General features: G+C 35.2%; 1 protein-coding gene across 10 annotated transcripts in view; it reads left to right on the top strand.

The window, feature by feature from the left end:
- The window catches only part of cadpsa (Ca2+-dependent activator protein for secretion a), a 137,491-nt gene that overhangs the window by 75,458 nt on the left and 38,033 nt on the right, over nt 1-24,000 (top strand). For 4 of the 10 annotated variants that reach the window (XM_082156080.1, XM_082156073.1, XM_082156079.1 and 1 more), the window contains exons 11-18: nt 1,876-1,984; nt 3,784-3,996; nt 11,466-11,602; nt 11,719-11,906; nt 16,093-16,194; nt 17,352-17,415; nt 17,565-17,688; nt 20,322-20,390. In XM_082156080.1, coding sequence (XP_082012206.1) covers nt 1,876-1,984; nt 3,784-3,996; nt 11,466-11,602; nt 11,719-11,906; nt 16,093-16,194; nt 17,352-17,415; nt 17,565-17,688; nt 20,322-20,390 — 1,006 coding nt within the window. Of the gene's footprint in view, nt 1-1,875; nt 1,985-3,783; nt 3,997-11,465; nt 11,603-11,718; nt 11,907-16,092; nt 16,195-17,351; nt 17,416-17,564; nt 17,689-20,321; nt 20,391-22,276; nt 22,310-24,000 lie in introns of all 10 variants that reach the window. The other 6 variants (XM_082156072.1, XM_082156078.1, XM_082156077.1 and 3 more) reach the window with 3 other exon arrangements.

Genomic DNA, 24,000 nt, shown 5'->3' with positions numbered 1-24,000 from the left:
GTGCTCGTGTTGCCCTCTCAGTAAGTTGACAGCATAAGGCCAGCATTATGATTCAAACTGAAGTCTAATTATTTTACGGTTGGTAGGCGATGTGACAAAACAGCGGGCAGACGCTCTGCGCTCTTCCTCTTTCCCCTCATCTCGTCTCCGATGCTCTGGCTCAGGCATGCAGCCTTACGCGTCTGAATATGGTAATGCGTTCGAGTGACCCGGAGGGGCTCGGGTTGTGTGTGTGGCGAGGGGGAATCGGGCTTTATATTTCCACTGTTGCATCTCGCGATCGATTCGCACTAGCGTTTTTTCCTCCTGCTCTCTCCATCCACAATGCGGTTTGCAGAGCATCGACAAAAACAAGGTTATTTAAAAAGAGCAAATGCATGCGGGGGTAATCAGAAAGCAAAGTCATTTAAAATCCTTTAACTGTCGGTTTGACAGCGGGTCAATGGCCCCACCAGCGACCGCTCCGGCTTCTGACAAGCCCGAACTTCAGTGGATTGATGGGAGGTTGTGTGTGTGTGTGTGTGTGTATGTATGCGTGTGCCCCTGTGACGTCCCGAAGGCACCTTGGTTCCACCAAGCCAGATCGGGGCCCTGAAGCCAGCCCAAGTGCCCGTCACACACATGACATTGAATTTATCGTGTCACTCGGAGTCGGAGTGAGAGAGGGCTGCCACTTTCAGCAAAGGTGATGGAGGCGCTGGATTGGTGTAATTCTGCGGATGGGGCCGGAGAACGTCTTGACAGCAGCGCGTCTGCGTGTGTAGAACGTGCGAGAACGTGTGTATGACTGGCACCTAACCGCACGACTCACATCCGGAGTGACAGCGTGTCATCGCACACTCTTCTGTCAGTCCTGTTTGATTGGCAGGACAAAACCCAAGTCTAACTCCACCCCGTCAGTGACCAAGACAGCCTCCCTCTGAGATGCCACCCTCCGTTTGAACCCTATCACTAGCCTGGAGTAGATGCTTCGGTCACACTTTACTACGATGTACTTACAAAAAATAAAAAAATGTCTTATGTACAATGTACTTATGGTGTTCTCTTATTGCTGCTGTTGACGTGGGATATGGGTAAGGTTAGGGACAGGTTTAGTGGTATGGTTAGGTTTAAGGGTGGGTTAAGGTGTCCCACTTTATATTAGGTGTCTTTAACTACTATGATTAATCATTTAATACAACGCATTTATTGTGCACATACAGTCAAACCAACGATTATTCAGACACCATATATCATTTTTTTACTAGTGGGTGCAGGACACTATAGTTCATTTATGTAAGTGAGGATAGCAAAATAAAGTAAACTGTGACATCGAAAAATCTTCATACAGTGGACTACCAGTAAAATGTAGAAACATTTGGGACCAAAAATTATTCAAGCACTTTGACCTGACCATGTTTTGCTTAAGTGTTTTTTCTTTAATTGAAAATATGACCTTTTTACACCACAGACTGAACAAAATTAAGCATTGCTTGGTAATTGGTCGACCTAAATTGGTATTATCGAATTGTGTACTTAGGCTGAATAGCTGTCAGCTGTTAAATTTAATTCATTTTTGTGACAGTCTAACTGAAGGATGGCCAAAACCAGTGAAATATCAACTGATTTGATAACTCTGAGGTCTTGTCATATTTTAGTACCATTTTCTAAACTATAGCGAATAAACTGTGATAAGGTGAGAAATGTTGAAGGTGTCTGAATAAATTTTGGTTTGACTGTACATGTTTGTACTTATATTTGTTTTTAAAAAGTATAACCGTACCAACAAACATATCACATACCTCACCTGTATATCGCCTTAAAAGCTGCAAAAAATACAAAATAAAAATCCATATAATTGAAATGTATGTTTTAATATGCCAAAATTCTTTCCAGGTGAGCCAATACACCTTTGCCATGTGTAGCTACAGGGAGAAGAAAGCAGAACCTGTTGAACTTCTGCAACTGGACGGATACACTGTGGATTACACCGACCCTCAGCCAGGTCACCACAGCCAATCAGATTGCCACAATCAATGACATCACAGTGAAAAGATTAACTGAAATATAGTCCTCATTTGTTTTATATAGCCACCTTATTTGGAATGTAAGAGCAGGTGCGGCCATTTGTAACTTGAATGTGAAAGGATTCCGGTCTTGATATTGTAAACTGGTTTTTATCATATTATTTGTATTTATTATAATCAATAACACACTGGTTTGTAGCGCAACTAGTTTGACTGTTTACTGCACGTTGTTATTCTTCTAGTTATTTCCCTATAGCGGCTAATGAATCGGAAGTCTTTCACATTCACAGAAAATAGCTTATTGCAAAATAAGGTGGATAGAAGTACCTGATAGACCAGCAGGTGGCATGTGTTTCTAGGATCTATACACATCTATTCCTAAGGAAAAGATGACTCATTTTATTAGTGTTAAACAAACACAGGTAATTAACTAGTTAAGATCAATTATCTTTCATTGAAACCTTCTGTATCCTTGCATAAAACATTATGCACAGTGTACATGGGTTATGAAAAGCTGAATCTAATATTGATCATTCTTGTGTAGAGTGAAGCTTGTAGTGTTTTATCATTTTGATGCTGATATTTTGATAGTTTATGCATAATCAAGCACTGTGTACTGAATACTGTCACATAATGGTATGAATTAAGTCAATTACTCTGTAAAGCATGTTTTGTGAGGTAACCACATTTTTTATTCAGGTGGCCATGTCTATATTCAAATGATAAATCAAGTAAAATATATTTTTACATTAGGTTAAACCAATAAAATGAATTAGTTTGTTTTTACAATAAGATTTTAAACATTAATATTAAAGTATTGGCTGTCATGCAACTAATAATTAATAAAAAATTTTTTACAGCAAGCTTGATTTATAATAATAATAATAATAATAATTCATATTATTATAATCTTGGTGAATATTTATTCATCTTGATTAATAAATATATAATTTTGATTAATTTTAGCTTATAAATATATAATTATACACTGTTAGTTCATCTCAGTTCATAATGTATTAACATTAATGTCAAGTAAAATATAATTTTTAATGGTTTCTTACTACATTAGGTTGCAGATTCGATTTGTTAATATGCAACTAATAATTAGCAATATTTTTTTTACAGAATTTAATCAAAACTGTTAATATAATGTATTATTATTATTGGTAATAACTTATATTATACTTAATAAGTTAATAATTGATATAATTATTTTAATTAATATTTATTCATCTTGATTAATAAATATATAGTCCTGATTAATGTCTCTTTATAAATATGCAGTATGATTTTAAACATTAATATTAGTTACAGTATTGGCTGGTATGCAACTAATAATTAACAATATATTTTACAGCATTTATTAATCTTGGTAATAATAATAATTAATATGATTATTATCTTGATGAATATTTATTAATCAAGATTAATAAATATACAATTTTGATTCATTTTAGCTCATAAATATACCATTATTCACTATTAGTTCATCTTAGTGCATAATGCATTAACAATAATGTCAAATATTTACTTGCATTATATGTGTTGCTCCCAAATTGGAAACCCAGGTTCAATTCGGCCTGTTCTACATCCACAGTAAACAGTAAATGTATTATTATATTTAGAATATAATTTTAGCCAAAATTAGTATTGTTAGCTCAACTTCTGCAACAGGACTGCATAACTTGAAAAGGCCACTGTTGTCACCATTTAAAGTGCACTTTTGATTATTTCATTCCGTGTAAAGTATAACTGATGAACACTATGTTGAATCCAGGTCTGGATGGAGGTCGGACGTTCTTCAATGCTGTGAAGGAGGGCGACACTGTGATCTTCGCCAGTGATGATGAGCAAGATCGAATCCTGTGGGTTCAGGCCATGTATCGCGCCACGGGCCAGTCCCACAAACCCATCCCCCCGACCCAGGTGCAGAAACTCAACGCCAAAGGAGGGACAGCACCACAGCTCGATGCTCCCATCTCTCAGTTCTGTAAGTATGAATATGCAGACTCTACGGATACACACATGCTGACTGCAGGGACGCAGACATAAACACACACAGGTATAATGCCACTCTTCATAGCAGTCACACACACTTGAAATGTTTCTGTAGCATGGGTTGAATAAGTTCTTGTTGTAAACAGTGCACTGCTGATGTTTCACTCATTAATGTGGTACGAGTGTCATAATCTCAGCAGTGTACACTTCCTGAGCAGAGTAAATACTCACTGTATTGGTGTTGTAAACTCTGTTTTCTTCTGTCACAAATCCTCCGTCTTGCATCCCACTTATATTTCGTCATTACATATTCATTGCTATGGTTCATTTTAATCAGCCATCTTTGTTTTATTTATTGATTTTTTTTTTGATTTATTGATTATTTTATATAAACAATAGATAAACTATATAAATTATAGTTTTTTTTTTTCTTTTTTTCACTTTTCTTTCAATGCATTTTGCTTTCCTTTTATCATTGTAAACTTTTTTCTTTCACTTTTCTTTTGCATATTTGCTCTCTTTTGCTTCTACATTTGATCTTTCTTTCTTTCTTTCTTTCTTTCTTTCTTTCTTTCTTTCTTTCTTTCTTTCTTTCTTTCTTTCTTTCACTCGTTCTTTCTTTTGCTCTTTCTTTCGCTCTTTCACTTTTTTGCATATTTGCCCTCGTTTAGAAATAAAAAAGTACAAATTTCTTTTTTTCTTTCTTTCGCTGTTCTTTTGCATATTTGCCCTCTTTGGCTTGTACATTTGTTCTTTCTTTCTCTCTTTCTTTCCTACTTTCTTTCTTTCTTTCTTTCTTTCTTTCTTTCTTTCTTTCTTTTGCATATTTGCCCTCATTCGCTTGTACATTTGATCTTTCTTTCGCTCTTTCTTTTGCTCTTTCTTTCGCTCTTTCTTTCACTTTTCTTTTGCATGTTTTCCCTTGTTCCAAAAGAAAAACAGAAAGAAAGATCAAATGTACCAATTTCTTTCGCTCTTTCTTTCGCTCACTTTTCTTTTGCATATTTTCCCTCATTCAGAAATTTCTTTCTTTCTTTCTTTCTTTCTTTCTTTCTTTCTTTCTTTCTTTCTTTCTTTCTTTCTTTCTTTCTTTCTTTCTTTCTTTCTTTCTTTCTTTCACTTTTCTTTTGCATATTTGCCCTCGTTCAGACAGGAAAACAGAAAGAAAGATCAAATGTACAAATTTCTTTCTTTCTTTTTTTCTTTCTTTCTTGCTTTCTTTTTTCGCTGTTCTTTTGCATATTTGCCTTCTTTGGCTTGTAAATTTGATCTTTCTTTCTTTCTACCTTTCTATCTACCTTTCTCTCTTTCGCTATTCTTTTGCATATTTGCCCTCTTTTGCTTGTACACTTGATCTTTGTCTTTCTTTCTGTCTTTCTTTCTTTCTTTCTGACAGAAAAAAATATCATCTCATGCTTTTTCTCCCCTTTTCAGGTAATCATCTCTGTGTGTATGAATAAGTGTATCAGTTTCTCCTTCTCTCATGCTTTGCTCAGTGTACCCTGTGTATAGGGAATATTCTCTCTCTCTCTCTCTCTCTCTCTGCTGCTTCATGCGAGTCTTTATATGTCACTCTGGTGTGTTCCCTCTTACCCTGCTCTCTCGTAGCCGGACTGAAGGGTAAGTGCTTCCCTGTAGCAGGCACAGATCAGATAAACCAACCCGGATTATCTGACACAAGCAATGTGCCAATCGCTATTCCTCTTCCAAAACTCACATTACTCCTCCTCTTCCTGTTTCCTTCCTCAAATCTCCCTCCATTTTACTTCATTAGGTCTCAAATACAAACGCACTTTTATTTCAAAAGACTAGACTGCATGTACAATTTTCTTTCTGAATGTTTTGCTCGGATTAGCAGTTGCATATTTGCCTTCTCTCAACATGGCTTCATTGAGTCAACGGCTTCTCAAATCAAAGCAGAGTTTGACATAAAAAAAGCATGTGCAAAATCAAATCCATCTGTTCCTTGTAAGCTAGATGATTGTTGGATGAAATCCACAGCAGTTGCCTTTATTTAACAATAAAGATTTCCGACCAAATGGAGAATTTGGTAAATGATATAATTATAGTGATTTTCTCTATTGTAGTTGTTGATTTATTGCGCTAAATGAATTGTGTGAAACCACTGGCGTGTTCTGCACCCCTCAGCAGCTGGTAATTACCATGTTAAGAGTGACATGCTATGAATAAAACAGTGCATCTTCACCCTGATTATTTCTGGAAGCTATCAGTGGAATGTTACCAAATAACTACTTGCTAGTTCACACCAGCTTCTCTCATCTGTAGAAAGTCGTGCCACCAGTGTTTTGGTTTTTTTCTCTTAACCTTACGACAGCGTCAAATTAAATTGTTGTGGTTGCAGTTTTAAATGTGGGGGATTAGGATGCAATCGGAAACATTGGCCGTTTGTTCTCAAATGGTTTCTAAAATATTTTGTGTTGTCCTTGAAGCAGTGGACTCGCACAATTTATTCATTGTGTGATTTTTTTTTTTAATGAATTTATTTTGAAATAAATGAGAGTTGGCAAATATGTAGCTTGAATATAGAAATGATCAGCAGATGATTTTATAGAGTCTTCATTTGAATGATAAACTGACACAAATTTTCCACAACTGGTACATCTAGACAAGCCCTTTTGCCACACATGTATACTGACACATTTAACAAATAGTGGCCCTTTTCATGTCTTAGTAGTGTTTCTGTTTTGTTTGCCTGTAGAACTACTAACAGTTTCAGACTAAACGTTTCTTTCTTCACCTGGAAAAATGCTAAAACTCCTTCTCTTGTCTGCTGTTTGTTAATCCATGCAAAGGGAGATTTAGGGGGAGACACAACCTAAAATCAGTGATACTTTGAGAATACAGAGGTTATGTAATAATAATAATAATAATAATCATTATTATTATTATTAAAAAAAATGTATCCATGGCTTCGTATAATTTGACAACAACAATAATAATATTAAATTAATGTACCAGTTGGTATTTTATTTTATTTTATTTTATTTTATTTTATTTTATTTTATTTTATTTTATTTTATTTTATTTTATTTTATTTTATTTTATTTTATTTTATTTTATTTTATATAATGATTTGGGTATTGTTTGTTTCATCCTTCTGACCAAGTTTCTATTATTATTATTATTATTATTATTACTTTTATTTTTATTATTACTATTTTTTTCATGGCTTTGAGGTATATAATTTGACAACAACAACAACAATTGTTCATCCATTACTATTATTATTATTATTATTATTTTTATTTTTTTAACCATGGCTTACACCCAGTGTAGAAAGCCTCAAGGTGTATCATTTAACAACAACAACAACAACAAAACAATAACTATAAAAATAATAATAAATCCACTGGTTTATCATCATCATCATCAATAATATTATGATTTAGTATTTTTCATTGTTTTTATTATTATTAAGTATTATTTATTTCTTCATTTGACCAAGTTTTCATTATTTATTATTATTATTAATATTATTATTATTATTTAACTATGCATTACACCCAGTGTATAAAGCCTCAAGTTGTATCATTTAACAACATCAACAACAATACAGACAATATAGGAACCTTGGAACCTGACCTGCAACACAATCTCATCCCCCCAACAATTTAATAGAAATAAAAAAGAATTGTTAATAATAATGTTTCATCTTTCAACTCATTCACTGCTTCATTATTCTAAAACAAAGAAAACAGTGATTGATGTTGGATGTCAGCCAGTGTCCAGGCTTTTCTAATCCAGTGTGATAAGGACTGAAATAGCGTCAGGCTCACGTATGGACTTGTCTGCAGGCCTGATGAGGGTGGCCATACTGTTGGAAATCAAGTTCAGGAGCAGATTAAATTAGAAACCACTTAATAAAGTATGGCTCTGCTGTCACCCCTTTCTCCATCCCTTCTCTTCTTTTTCTCCCTCTGTCCATTCCTCACTCACAGAGAAGTGCCCGTCCTGTCAGTTGGCCCCCTCAGCTCTTGTCAGCCCAGGGCCGAATCTCCGACTCCCAATCCGTCCATTGTGTGTGTATGTACAGGCACACGCACAGAACCAAAAAAAGAAATAAGAAAAAATACAAGCGCTAAATAGCCCCAAATGCTCAGCTCTTCGGACTCTTCATGAGAGAAGATCTATAAATGAAAAGAATCCATCAATCAGTGTCATTTCTCCTGTGCCCCGCTCGGACAGAGCCGACTAATGTCATTGTGTGTTACTGTCCAGAGACCTTCCCCTCAATTCCAGTGTCAAAGAGATATGACAAGCTCATATTAAGACATAGGAGAGTGACACAATGTCACCTTTTTGACCTGTGGCTGATTTCAGTGGTTCATTTGGCTTCAACTTACGTGTTTGGATATCTTATAATGCCATGGACAGACAAAAATGCAACACAGATGGCAGGACCGGATTTACCTCATATTGTGAAATAGGCTAAAAAAGTTTTTGGGCCTCCCAAAACCCTGTCGAATGTAGTTTTTTTTTTCTGTCATATCCGAGGCTGTAAGTGCAACGCATTATATTGAGTAATGAAGTTTATTGTAGCTGTAGCTATGTGGGCGCTCAGTTTTTTCTTTCTGTTATTTGAGATTCTGTCAATCTCACGTTATAAAAAGATGAAGATTTATGCATAGGCTATTTGAGACAGAATTGGCTATGACTCGACGACAAATGCTTGCCTAAGACACTCTTCTCCGCTCCTCGAATACATAAAACATTAGCCTTTATATGGTGTTTCTTGAGTAAAGAAAACACTGTATTATTCAAACAATCAGTTCTTTATTTGCCTTTGCATTGCAAACAAGCAGAGATTGCCCAAACTGTGTGTGACACTTCATTCACGATAGAGGCAGGGTGGAGTTATGAGTTTGAGGAGCCAATGGAGTTACGAGGTTTGGCTCTTTTTAATACTTTTCATAGGTTCAATATTTGCGAAACCCACAGACAGACGTAAAGGGTGACCAATAGTATAGATTTATAAAAAATAAAAAAAATAGATACAATGTTTCTGCCCCAACAGTGACGATATTTTACATTTTATTTTAATTTATTAAGTAATTGTCTTGCAGAGTTTTAGCATTAGAGTGAAATAATAATAATAATAATAATAAATAAAAACAATATTATTTCTCCTCATTGTAATTGCCCCCCGCTCTGACAGATTGGAGATAAGTTGTGGAAGAATATCAATCATTTTACATATGAAATAAATATTATAAAACATGTCGGCAGCATATTATAGTAACTTTCATTAGTGTTTAATATTATATAATTCTTAGCAGATCAGTAGTTCATGAACATTCAAATATGAATTTTTAGACCAGTGAAAATTATTTTATTGTACATTTTTCATTACGATTTTTTTATTATATTTTATATTTATATAATATATTTTTATGTATTATTTACTGTATTTACATTTATCTCGGTCTCTCTCTTTTTTAACATATTTTTAAATAAAGTTTAACATTTAAAATAAAATTAAAATAATTAAATCGCAGATTTTCAGTACTTTTGTGCTCCATTTTTTGTAATATAAAATATATTATGAAATTTCCCTCTACCGAACTGATAGGCACCATATTATATGATAATGCTTGTTAAAGGAATAGTCCACCCAAAAAGGAAAATTGTCGTTATTTAAACACCCTCATGTTCCATTTCTTTCTTCATATTTTTTTGTTTTTAATATAAAGTGTAACCTTTTCATTTTTGGGTGGACTATCCATTTAAAGTTATTAATGAACGATATTGTAAGGGCTACCAAAATTATTCTACATATAAACAATAATTTAAGCCAAATTTGTAATGCATATACTGTATATCATGCAAGGAAAAATCCTCTATTATACAGTTAAGCAATTATTCTTAGCAAGTCTTGTTCTTGATTTAACATGTAAACCAGCAACAGAAGGAGGTGTCTGTTGAATGGCTCAATCATACAGTGAAGCTCTAAAGCCTCTGGCAGAAACGGGGTATTAGAATAAGAATAGCCCCTGACCAGTGGCAGGATTAAGAAACGGCCCTGCTTATTTGTGCAGGCCCAGATGTAATACCTAAGCTTACCGACTGCAGAGGAAAGCGAAAATGTGTTGTTGAATTTATTTAGTCTCTTTAATGGACAATAGATGGTGAGGGTAGGGGGGTTTAGAGGCCCTGGGTTTCTTTAATTAGGGCTGCCCTGAGGGGGGGCAGAGGCCTGCGGACAGAGCGATGAATGGGGAGGGAGGGGAAAGCGTCAACCTAGAGTTGTTGTTTGCTTAGGAACACTGGCTCAGACAGGTCCTGCAGGATTACCAAGCCAAATAAGAAAAAAATTCTAGTGGGAAATACAAGCCAATAATATAACAATGTTGGCATATAATTTGATGCGATTTGGCAGTTGAATTGATCATTTATTAATTAAAAAGGTTAAATAAGCCATCCCAATAGCTTTCCGTATGCATTCGTATAGAATGAAAGGATAGGTATTGTACGCATGTAGAAACTGGATTTAAATAAATTGCATACAATCAATGCTTAAAATCAACAAGCAGCAATTCTGCCCTGTTGCTCTTACTAGATTAGTAATTTTAGTCATGTAGGCCTAAGTCAAAAGTTTTTGTTAATATTGCCTGATTGTCTTGTTGAACCACCAATTTCAACTTCTTTGTTTTTACTTGACGTTTAGGGTTAAAATTAGATCAGTGTCCATCAAAAGTTCAGCAAACATGCAGAAGAAACAAATATTCTAAACCTAAACGTATTAAAATTCCTCAAAATTATTGCTCATAATTATAATTGTTCACTTTATCATAATTGCTCACTGTAGTCCAGTAACTTTCATTACTTCCCTCTCAATATAAGCCTGTCAAAAAATGAAAAAAGTGTCATGTTGCTGTTGTTGTTATAGAGTTAAAATGATTTTTTTTCTTTTAAATGTGGAACTAAATAAACCTTTTTCTTTTAAAGTATATAATTACGTAATTAAGTAGTATCTTCTATATAATTAAATATATAGGCTAATGAATTAAGGATACAAAATGTACTTAAAGTAGCTCTTTATAACCATCCCTCATAGTCCAGTAACTTGTAAACAGATCACTGTTTCCCTCAGCAAGCAAATATATAGGCTTATATGGCTGGCAAAAGATTAAAATAATTGTGATATCTTATTGTTGTTGTTTTGTTTAAGAGTTAAAACAAATATCAAAATTTCTTTGTGTTGAAAGATGCCTCTAAAATGAGCACCTGCTCTGACTTTGATTTTGCACTTCTATTGCTTGTAATGCACCTTGGATTGACTTTACACTGTAATGCAAGTTGACAATGACACTTTTGAGCCTGATATCTGGCTCAGCTTAGAGATCTTCCTCTAAGGAGTGCGTGCTCCTGCGACACTGAGATGTGAATGCTTTGTAAAGCCTGTCTCTGTCTCCATACGTTAACATGCACACATACACACAGATGCAGACCGAGCACAGAAACATGGAATGGACGAGTTCATCTCCGCTAACCCCTGCAATTTTGACCACTCTTCGCTGTTTGAGATGGTTCAGCGGTTGACACTGGACCACAGACTCAACGATTCATACTCCTGCTTGGTAACTGAGCTTTCAATTCAGTTTTATACAGTTAGAGCAGTCCTATTTGTATTATCATGTATTCCTCTTTTTACACTACTAACCTCCCCCTTTTTGGGTCTGGTTGTGTGCCTCAGGGTTGGTTCAGTCCAGGCCAGGTGTTTGTGTTAGATGAGTACTGCGCCAGGTACGGGGTGCGGGGGTGTCACAGGCACCTGTGTTACCTGAGTGACCTGTTGGAGAGGGCAGAGAAAGGCTCCATGATCGACCCCACACTACTCCACTACAGCTTTGCCTTCTGCGCCTCTCACGTGCACGGCAACAGGTAGCGCCGCTCTCACTCTCTTTATCTATTTCTCACTCCTTACTTAACACCCACTTCATTTCATTCTCATTTGGAGCCACATTAATTCTCAAACCATTTATCTCTCATGTTCTCTCTTTGTCATTCATCCTACTCTCACCTGAAGCTCTGTCTATTCTCTCCCTCCTAAAATCACTCCATCGCTCTTCACCATCCTGCCCTTTTATCTGTCTGTACATCCACTGTCCACACATGGGCAGAAACAGAGGTAACTTAAGACCAAGAGCACAGACTCTTTTTTTTTTTTTTTTTTTTTGGCTGCCAAAGTGTTTCATAGAAACCCCATCTCTTCTCATCATAGCTTTGTGGTTGGTCACTGGTAATAATGCTTCTCTCCCAGAATCCCACAGTAGTTTCAATGCTTTTACAAAAAAGCTCAAGTTGCCTCATTACTTGGTTCACAGGAGTCCAAAACTACCCTTCTAACAAGATTTCATTGTGTGTTTATTTAGTTTTTCAGTATTATTTCAATTATTTTTATTTGAGATACAAATATATTTACAATATATAAAACAAATATATAGTTTCATATTTAAAAATGTTAAACATAATTATTAAATATTTAATTATGTGACTTATTTAACAAAAAATCTATAATTATACATATACTGTATATATTATTATTATTATTATTTAGCTAGTTACCGTTTTTATATTTTGCATTTATTTTTATTATTATTTGCATGCATGATTCATGTAATTTCTCTTCTTCTTTTATTTCTCATGTACCCACACACCATCTTCTGATAACCTTTGTGAATGTGCACCTTTGTCAATGTGTGTGTGTGTGTGTGTGTGTGTGGGATATGAAGCCAAAGAGTGATTGAGTTACTAAAATGGCCCGTGTCAGAGACCGAGCTGCTTAGTTCTCTGTTTCCCTCCCCCCCTGAGCCCTTGACCCCCTCTAAGAAAGAGAACAAAATCATGGAGGTCTGGAGAAAAAGGGAGTCTAAGTCGCAGGTGCTCACAGGCTCCAAAAGGTGAGAATGTAAATGCAACCCACTCTTTTGGGTGTGGATTAGCGTTAAGGCCCGTCCTCAACATATGAAACTGGGGGATGGAAGTGAGGGAAGGGGGCAAATAAGTTATTTCTTCCTTTAATAAGTGTGTGAGAATAGTTGTTCCATTGTGTGTGTTTTTTTACATGTTATTGTGTATGTGTGTAATGTGTATATATATATGTGTGTGTGTGTGTGTGTGTGTGTATATATATATACATATATATAGTATTATTTTATATATTATTTTATCAAAAAATTTTCCCAGAATTGTTTTAAGAAATAAATACTAAAACAATTCTGAAATTTGATAAAATAATATATAAAATAATATATAATTTTATCAAATTTCAGATTTGTTTTAGTATTTATCGACTTTCTAGAAATTATTTTCTAAGAAGAACGACTGGTGTCAGACTTTTGGACACCACCGTATGTGCGAATTTGTAACTGTCTGAGGGAGAGAGAGAAAAGTAAGGGTGCGGCAGGGAAACAGAATGTGATAGACATGTGTCGAACCAGTGAGATACATGGAGGGTAAAGAGAGAGAGAGATGAGGGACACTATGGATAGTGCCTTAAGGTCATGGCTGACAGGATGACAGGTCTCTCCATCTCTCTTTCCAAACTGTCCAAGGCCTCTCTCCAGCCTGTCTGCTTGTGCCAAAACCTCACGTCCAGCCAACCACACTCTTTATAACTGACATGACCCACAACCTGAACCTCTTGGCATTGAATTCCTATTCTGATATATATTTGAAGCCAAATAATCTACAAGTGTTACAAATGGTGATTGTGGATCTCTAATGTTGTTTGACAAGATACTACTGCACCATTATCATATATCATTATCTGGATAACCATATAAGGCTCATAGCACACTATTATGTGTGCATGATATCATGTAGTGTTTTTAGAAGGATATGAAATGGCATAAATGCTCTTGTTCAATTGCTTATCGTGACACCTTAAAATAACCATAGTACAGTAATTGTAATACCATGGCATTTTAGATATCTTGATATTGAATGATTGACATAATATTCTTTCACAGTAGTCTAAAGTGCTTAAAAGAATATCAGGATATTACCATGGATGGTGCATGTGCAATAATAATAATACCATGGTCCAATGTCCAAAACAAAAAATGGTAATACTATTATTATTATTTTTTTTGTAAGTGGATATAAGGATTTTTTTTGGTTGTTGTTTTTGTAGTTTTGTGTTTTGTTTTGTTTTTTAATTCGTATTTGTTTTTTTTGTGTTTGTAGTATTGTTTTGTGTTTTGTTTTTCAGGTTGTATTTGTGTTTTTGTTTTTTAGTCGTAGTTTTGTATTTTGTTCTGTGTGTTTTTTGTTGTTGTTTTTTTGTAGTTTTGTTTTTGTAGTTGTGTTTTATTTTCTTTTTTTCGACACAGAGAGAAGTTTTTTTTTTTCCTGCTGGTCCATCTTTTATCAATCAGTTTTGTTGTGACACACAGCTAGAACAGAAACACACTCACAGCCGACGTATGTCACCTGCACGTAGTTTAACACACACACACACACACACACACACACACGCACGCTCATGCAGAATGTTACCAAAGGGCCCGGCTCCTTATCGTTTGTGACATGGTAGACGGAAGGAGGGCTGTGAGCAGAGTGTATGTGACAGTGGAGGCGCGGGTCGCAGTGACAGCGGTTTGAGGAGCAGGAGACATGACACGCTCCTCATCAGTCCACTCCCCATGTCAGCCCAGCGCACGCTGAAGGACAGCGGGGAAAAAGCAAGAGGGTGGGGGGCAGGGATTTCAGAGGGGACCACCACGGCTGTCACACCAGACGGGGTCCATCGCTCTGTGGGGGTGGGGGGGGGGGGGGGGTGATCGGTGACCGGGTCGCCTCTTCTTGTTCTCAAAAACACCTTAAAAGCTTCCGTTGTCGTATGCGTCAGCTAGATGTGAGAGAGAGTGAGAGGTGTACATGTCTCGTATGATTCTCAAATCTAGAGATCAAATGCATGAACATCAGCGTGGTAAAATAAGTGTTATATTTCAGTTTTTGAAAACATAAGTGATGTTTGGCATCATGGTAATTTGACTAATAAGTTTAGGAGTGGCACTGATGTGAACTGATTCCCACAGCCTCTCTCTCTCTTATAGAGTCACAATAAGAAACCTGTGAGTGTGTATGTGGTGAGAGGTTGAAGACCTGAGTGCTGGTTGCAGTGGGCTGTGGTAATCCTCGCCAATGTCTTTGTATTGCGGAGGATTCTTTATATGACCATGGACACGACAGGGAGGGGGACTGAGTTTAGGCCCTTCCAAAAAGCCTTGCCTGAGGAGGGGATGATACACAGATACACATTTAGGGAAACACACTAGGGATTGCACCCACTGACAGCATCGTTTATTTGCACACACTACAGTTCGTTTATAAGCATCTGGTTTACAATGCACGGTGGTTTTGCACATCTTACAGACCGATTCTGGGCAGTGATCACTAAAAAATATACCCAAATGTCTCTTTTAAAGATGTATTACTATTATTTTTGCTTGTTTTCTGTGGACAATAATAATTGCACTATGCAAATAGCACTATGACTTAATTTACATACACATGGCACAGTGCTATTTCAGTCATAGTAGATAGTACATGGTAAACTAGATTGTTGGTGGTTGGTGAATAAGGTTTTTGCTCTCAAGTGCATGCAAAAGTGAAATAACTTGCACAAATGAACACGTATGCACATGCAAATACACCCAAAAGGATAGGGCTTTTTCAGAAGTTTAAAATAGTCTTATTTTCTCTCTGTTTTTTAAAATTATTATTATTATTTCTGTAGTAATCTGTATGGTTAATTACAGAGTTGAGCAGGTTGTCTGAATCTCTCACTGACACATATCTTCTGAACAGCACGGCAGCCATAAATGGAAAATTATTTATAGTGCTAGTAGAATATTCATGTGTCTGGCCTGTTCGTGATCCCTTCATGAAACCCAGTGTTAGTTTCTGTGACCCTTGTTACCCTAATGAGGGAAGCAGTGGCATTCATTTCTGCTCTTGTGTGTGTGTGTGTGTGTGTGTGTGTGTGTGTGTGTGTGTGTGTGTGTGTGTGTGTGTGTGTGTGTGTGTGTGTGTGTGTGTGTGTGTGTGTGTGTTGCCTCAGGCCTGATGGAATCGGTACTGTCTCAGTAGAAGAGAAGGAACATTTCGAGGAGATCAAAGAACGACTGCGCGTGCTGCTGGAAAACCAGATCACACACTTCAGGTACATTGCTGTCAGTCTACACAGCATCACATAATACCACCTTATTAACAGCTATATATATATATAGCTGTTAATATTTATAAATATTTTTATATATACATAGACCTATGTATGTGTTTAATTTTCACAGTAGTGTGAAACTGCTAAATACATAAATGTTCATGTAATGTAAATGTGACACTGGCTGTGAGATGACTGGATATCTTGATTGTAAGGGTTCTTCCACAACATTTCAAGAGACATTCGTTGAGCCATCAAAATCTTGTTTTATTGACTGCAAAAATTAATTATAATGTACTGATCACGAAACGGTGCAGAAGAAGAGAAAAAGAAAAAGAACCAAAACAAAAGAAACTGTAACTAATAAATGTGAAACCAGCAAATGACTGAGTTCTGGGTTTCAGATGTTTGGGATCCCACACCAGAACTAACACAGCCACAGAAAATGAAGTCGAAATTTTAACGAAACAGAGCAAACCATTTTATAATAACAAGGGCACCATAACTCTATAAACATAAACATATGAAATCACATTCACCATAAAGCAATAATGAAAATAAATTTAAACACACAAAAATTTACTTAATACACAACACATTCAAATTAACAAACGACCCAAACAAACATTGTCCCAAAACCTACATTTCCCATAATTCCCGGCAAAATGCCCCGTCCTTTTAATAACAGGCCTCTGAAACTCGGAACCATGGGAAGATAAGCAATAATTCAAAACAAAATTAAATAAAAAATGTTTAACTCCAATCTCTGTCTAATTGTTTTTTCATTCAATTACTTGCGTGCATTCTAGTAACGAATTATCTTTAATGCACACATAAAGAGACAACGTACCACCTCTAATACAAATATATGGGCAAATAACATTAAATAAAATAAATAAATAAACACAAATTAATAAACAAACAGACAATACACATTAATCCCTCAAAGCAAACGAAATATCAATTTCTCCTAAAAACAATTTAAATAAAAAGGAGAAAACTAGAAACATTCAACAAGTGTGGCCTAAGCTATCACATTGATGAAACTGGAAATTCTCATTTATTTCAAACAAATTTAAAATGTGTATATGTAATGTCTTATTTCTCAATGGTTCAATGCGGTTTTAAACACTGTCTGTTAAATTTTCTCTCTGGAGGTATTGCTTTCCATTTGGACGCCCAGAAGGAGCCTTAAAAGCCACGTTGTCTCTGCTTGAGAGGGTGTGGTGCCATTTTTATCTTCTGCTCTTTTTTACACCAAATAAATAAATCAAATGTTGTATGTATGTATTAAAAAAGCGTATGACACAAAGTAAAAACAGACCTAGAAGCAAAAGCGTATGCAATTGATTTGTAATTTGGTTTTGCAGGTCTTAATGAAGGACATTGTGACACCTGTACCTCAGGACGAGGTGAAGGCAGTGATCCGTAAATGTCTGGAGCAGGCAGCTTTAGTGAACTACCAGCGTCTCTCAGAATATGCCAAGGTGGAAGGTAGGAAGCACATAGTCCTGTTTAGCAGGGGTTTTTCTCCTCTCATTAATAGTGTAGTACTTGACATTTTCCTCTCTTAGTAGCAGTGCTTAACAACCGTGATGCTCAACTAACCAGTATATTGGGAGATTTTTTTGAATAATAGGAATGCTTACAATGAAGCAGTAGTTAACTGTTGGTGTGTAATGGCTTTTTATGTTGTCTTATCTCTATTAGTTCTGTGTATTGTGGACAGAATGCTGGCGATACCACAACATAGATATGCTTTAATTCTTCTGAGAAACATGAGATAACTCTCTGTAGTGTGTGGTTTGTTGGAGTACACAGGAAATGTTGTTGTTTTGGGGTTTTTTTCAATGTTTTTTTTTTTTTTTCTTAAATAAATAGCTGAATTCTTTGATAAATAGATGAAGAGTAAATTACAGTTTCTGATGATTTTAAAATATGATAGTGTTTTTTTTTTGTTTTTTTTTACAAATGTATTTTATACAAATACATTGTATTAATAATAATAATAATAATAATAGTTATTATTATTATTAATATTATGTTTATTTAACGTTTATATGATTACACCCTGGCCTTTAAACGTATGCCTTGCTTTTTGAAGGTTTTAGGTTGTGTTGGTGCAGGTTTGTTTTAGCTGTTTCTAGAAGTATGTAAAAATGCATTCAATTCCCTCTCTCAAACCCTGGCCTCAGTGCCATATTGCTCTGCTCGATGGTTCCTCGCTGCCCTCTGTGGATGTTTGCCTCTATCCTGTGGTTTAGCTTTCAGGTCTAAAATTACTTTACTGCAAAAAAATATATACTTTTCCTTTCCAGCTCTTCATCACCTTTCCAGCTCCCCTGCTTCATATGTTGATTGCAGAATCACTGCCTTTTTACTAGTCTTTGTCTATTTTCTCTTTCTTTCCTTCTCCTTCGCTCTTTCTCTCTTTCTGCTCCCTCCCTCTCTGCTTTTGCTCTTGTTTGTTGGCTTTTCGTCTTATTTGGAGCCCTCTCTTGTTGAGCCAGTTTCGAGAAGCCAATATACAGTGCAAAGCTGGGATTGCCCACTCAAGCAACACACATTGTTGCAAGTGAGACGGTTTCTTTCATGGACATGGACAGCAGAACTGTGGCTCACACACGGGGGGTCTTTGATGCCAAATAATAGCCATGTTGATTGGACAAATGCTTTAATTTGGTCTGGAATTTAATTTTCTCTAATTATTGTTCAGTGCCCGTCCATGTCGATGAAGAAATATGACTGGGCACTGCAGATACTGAAGGTGAAGCCCTTAGTATCTGTTAGCCAGATGATGTCTGTGTTGTTCCCTATCGACCTTTTGATTGCTGAACACTAAACTGAATGTGACTTTTGTACTAACCTGAACTGACCAATAGTTTGCAACACATCCTCAAAATAAAGTATTTTCCAGAGACCAAAGCTTTTAGCTGGTGAAACTTACATGTAAGACTAATGGTAGACTAAACCAAAACAAAACAAAACACTTTTTTTTTTTTTTTAAGCCAAAACTATTTGCAATGTGTCCAATGGAAATTTTTTGACATTTTGAAAATAGGTCATACCGGTCAAAGGTTTGGAATAATTACAGTATTTTTATTTTTTTATATATCTTTGAAAGAAGTATCTTATGCTCACTAAGTATGCATTTATTTGTTTCAAAAAACAAAACAAAAGTAAAAACTGTAATACGGTGAAATATTAATAAAATTTAATAAGAACTGTTTCTGTTTTAATATATTTTTTTAAGTATTTTTTTTTTTCTTTCTGGTAAAGCTGGATTTTCAGCAGCTATAAATTGATCAAAAGTGACAGTAAAGTTATTAATAATGTTACTAAAGATCTCGATTTTAAATAAATGCTGTAAGAAAAAGAACCCTGTAAAAAAAATGTACACCAATAATAACTGTGATTGATAATAACTGTGCACCAAATCAGCATCTTAGAATGATTTCTAATCATAGAAGGATCATGTGAGACAGAAGACTGGAGTCATGATGCTGAAAATACATTACATTTTAAAATATATTAAAAATAGAAATTATATTCAAATAGAAAATAGTTATTTTAAATTGTAATGATATTTCACAATATTACTCTTTTTACTGTATTTTTCATAAAAAATAAATAAATGCAGCCTTGGTGAGCATAAGATACTTCTTTTATTATTTCAAACTTTTGGGTAGTCATATATTGTTACAATATGATGTTTTGGACTCAATGTGAATAAGTTTATAGAGATGCATTTTTTCATTCATCAAGTTTTTGTGCATACAATTAAGTTTAAAATTCAGGCTTGGTCCTAGTATATAAAGGATAAAAGAACTGCCTAGAGTGAAATGGTCCAGAAACACTCAAATAATCACAAATTATGTTATTTTCTGGCTTGCTTTAGCCGACTGTAGAGACCATTTTCTTCTAGCCTCATGCATACTGACCTACAGATCACATCAGATTGACTGATTTTAATAGTTGCTAGGCTTTTTATCAACCCTGCCAGGCAACTTTGCATGCAACTAGATTTGGTCAAAAGCCCCGTAGTGCCCATGCAGCCGTTGTGCTTCTTCCTCTCTCTCTTTCTCCTCTGACCCCTTGCTCTTGCATGCCCCCATCCTCTTTTATAGGGAAAAAGAGAGAAATGTATGAGCATCCTGTCTTCTGTTTGGCGTCACAAGTGATGGATTTAACCATTCGTGAGTACCCTGCTTATCCGGAGACACTCCATCACTCCCGCCACCCCTCCTTTTTTCTTTTCTCGTTTTTTCGTTTTTTTTTCGTTCTCAAGCACTTTTCACAAACAGTTGTTCTCTCACGCCCTGACCGGCACCATCCTCTTTTCTTGCTTGCAGTCTGCTTGCCTTTTTCTTTAAGTGTTTCGCTTGAATTTTAGGTTGAGTGATTCAGCCACAGGTCTTGCTGTCACTTTGATCAGACCATCCTGTCCAGCTGAGTCGGTGTGGCAGCCTTTCTTTCCGTTTTCTGCTTATTCTTTCTGTTTGTGACTTGAATGCATTTTTACTTTGCTTTTGTGTAAGTCACTCCTCCCCATGTCCTTTTATCAACGTGTGCCAGGTTTACAGTACTGGTCAGGTACAAGGTGAAGATAAATAATTCAAATCATCTCCAACCCAGGAACAAAACAGGGATTTTGACGCAGCTTTATGGAGTCATTGCGTTTCTAATCATGTTTTTGACCACGAGTTGTGTGTGTTTTTGACTGTTATCCACTCAAGCGGCTTATCACTGTGGGTCTTCACTGTTTTTCTGTTTGTGATTTGGTTTATTATTTCTGTTTTTGGGTCAAACTTGGTTTTAGACATGTTTCTGGTGCAAGATTGTAAAAGCAGGGGTGCAAAGTACTTGGATATACCATATTACTATACAGAAATTTCCATTTTATTGAACTACTAATAAAGATGAATGTACTCATACTTTGAAATGGTAAAAAGTAGAAAGTGCATATTCCATAGGTCATGGTTACAATTTTTCCTCTTAAAAAAAACAGAATACAAGTTCAGAATACAAGTTCAAAAGTTTTGTGCCTTTATTATTTTATCAATATATAATAATAATAATAATCATAAACTATTCAAATAATGGTTTTCTATTTTATATATGCTTTAAAATGTAATTTATTCTTGTGATGGTAAAACTGAATTTTCATCAGCCATTACTCCAGATTTCAGTGTCACATGATCCTTCAGAAACCATTCTGATTTGCTGCTCAAGTAACATTTCTTATTATTATCAATGTAGAAAACTTAATGTTTTTTGTGGAAAACCTTTTTTTCCCATGATTCTTTAAATAGAAATGTCAAAAGAACAGCTTTATTTGAAAAATAATAATGTAACACTGTAACAGTCTGTACTGTTACTTTTGAATATTTAACGCATCCGTCCTGAATGAAAGTATTCATTTCTTAAAAAAATTTTTAAAAAAAGATTGTACAGACCCTAAACTTTTAAATGGTAATTAATATTTAATGTCCATCATCCCAAGCTAACAAACTAATTAATGCCAAAGTTTAAAGGTATAGCGGAGGATCTTTCCAAATTTTAGATAAGACCCGCCCTCTCCACTTTTTGAAAAGTTTGATTGATTCACCAGAATGATTGACAATTAGGAGGACCAATAGTTTAGACTACCCACCAGGAAGTAAAACATCCTCCGCTATACCTTTAACATTAAAGTTAAATGTGGAAAACTTTCTTTATGTTTTCTCAAGTATGTTTTACATTTAGTAATAGTTAACAGCATTGATTTTTGAATTCAAATATAATTTCTCTGTACTTTTACACCCCTGTTGAAATGGTTTGTTTTCCCAGGGTAACGCGACCACTCTTGTAGAACTTCTTTCATGCATTCCCTCGTGGAATGAGTGAACTACAGGTCTTACGGGGTTAGACAGTCCTATCCTTCAATGCCTCTTTCTTTTTCCCTCTTGCCTTCTCCCTCTATACTTCCCCATCAGATCTCACATCTGAAACAAAATAAAAGCTGACCCCTTCTTCCTTCTCTTTCCCTTTCTTTCTCTCTTCTCCCCTCCCTCTTCCTTTTTTTCTCTTTCTTTCTTTTTAGTAGAGAAATCTCAGAAGGATCAGAAGGATCCAGGTGACATCTTTTGTCTGACTTACTATTAAACCCATTTTTAAAATAGCCCCCCCTTCCCCAGTTCAAAACATAACCAACTTACAGCATTCGCATGGCAACATTTTCCGACATTAAGATAACCATGGGAATGTTGTGACAAGGTTATGCCAATGTCTCCTTCAGTTGCATCCAAATAAAGATGCGTTTTCCATGAGCTGGTAAGAGCTGTTTGTGTGCTTTACCAGTCTATGGAACATGCAGAGTGAGTATTCCTTTAATTCTTACTTAAACTTCCAACAAATAATATAAAGCAGATTATTTGCCTGTATTATTTATGATTAAAGTGATACTCTTTCTGCACCAAGTGCGTGATTATGAAAACCCAGTAACACTTTTACTGTAAGATTTAATCCTTTAACATTAGCTAATGCATTAGATATCACATACTAACAATGAATAACATTTTTACAGCATTTGTTAGATTAATAATATATTTACTATATATATAAAAATATATTGCATATAAATATATACTACTATACAATACACTCTTATTCATTAGTAATTCATGTTTATTCAAAGAACATTAAATTATAACATTATAACTCATTAAATGTTAAAATGTGTGTGTGTGTGTGTATATATATATGTATATGTTAATTGCTTGATTTAAAAAAAATTGTGAGTGTATATATATATATATATATATATATGTTAATTGCTTGATTAATTAAAAAAAATTGCATTAACTAATATTAAAAAATGTAACAGTGTAAAGTGTTACAGAAAAATCTCTAATGTGTCAAATAGCAATACTGATGCACTGTTAATGATTTTTCAGTTCACATCATATTGCTGATTTTCCATTGGAGTGAATATATGGTGACATGACAGTCATTGTGTGTTGGTTTCCAAAACCTTTACAAAAATATCAGAAAAACAAGTATATTCAATCTACAAACTACAGGATATGTTATGTATTGGTTTAGAAACCATTAATTAGGAAAATCAGGTATTTCAAATGGTCTAAACCAAGATTATTCTTTGGATGTTTTTCAAACATAATAATAATCCAAATGTCAAAATGCTAATGCATTCTGTCAGTTGCTATTGAAGTACCTGATGTTGCACTATTGCATGATATTTCATCCCTGCATGGACAGTAAGCCTTTAAAAGGCCACAAAAATTAAATCATTTCTTTTTGAAAGTCTTCAGTCTCATTGAGGGAGATGAAGATGATTGAGATACAATTAGAAGAAAGGTCATAGGGTTAATACACAATCAGGGGGCGTGTGCTTTGTGTTTAGTGATGAAAGCACTGTTGACTGAGAGGGGGGTGTGACTCTTCAAAATGATGTTAATTGTTTTGACATTCATCACACAGCAAATGACTTCGCTTCCTAGTTCATCTGTCTTTGTGTTCCTCCATCAAAGTGCCACACATCATATAATGACATGCTCAAAGATCTCAAAAATTGACAGAGCACAAACAAATCCTTGTTCAAATCCAACAGCAGATAGACAAACAAAAATCACTTTGATTTTCAAAAAAAACACCCTCTCAGCCAATATTGAAACTTTATGAGTTACAAAAACATGTGAGTGATTCTATAATTGGAGATAAATTTGGCATTTCAAAATATTAACAGAAATTCTTTCCAGTATCTTATTGAAAACATATAACATTTTAATAATTCAGTGCTTGCCAAAC

Source organism: Leuciscus leuciscus (assembly GCF_965113295.1).
Source record: "Leuciscus leuciscus genome assembly, chromosome: 23".
In the NCBI taxonomy this organism is placed as follows: Eukaryota; Metazoa; Chordata; class Actinopteri; order Cypriniformes; family Leuciscidae; genus Leuciscus; species Leuciscus leuciscus.
Note: the sequence above shows the minus strand (reverse complement) of the source record. Positions and strands in the feature narration are given on the sequence as shown.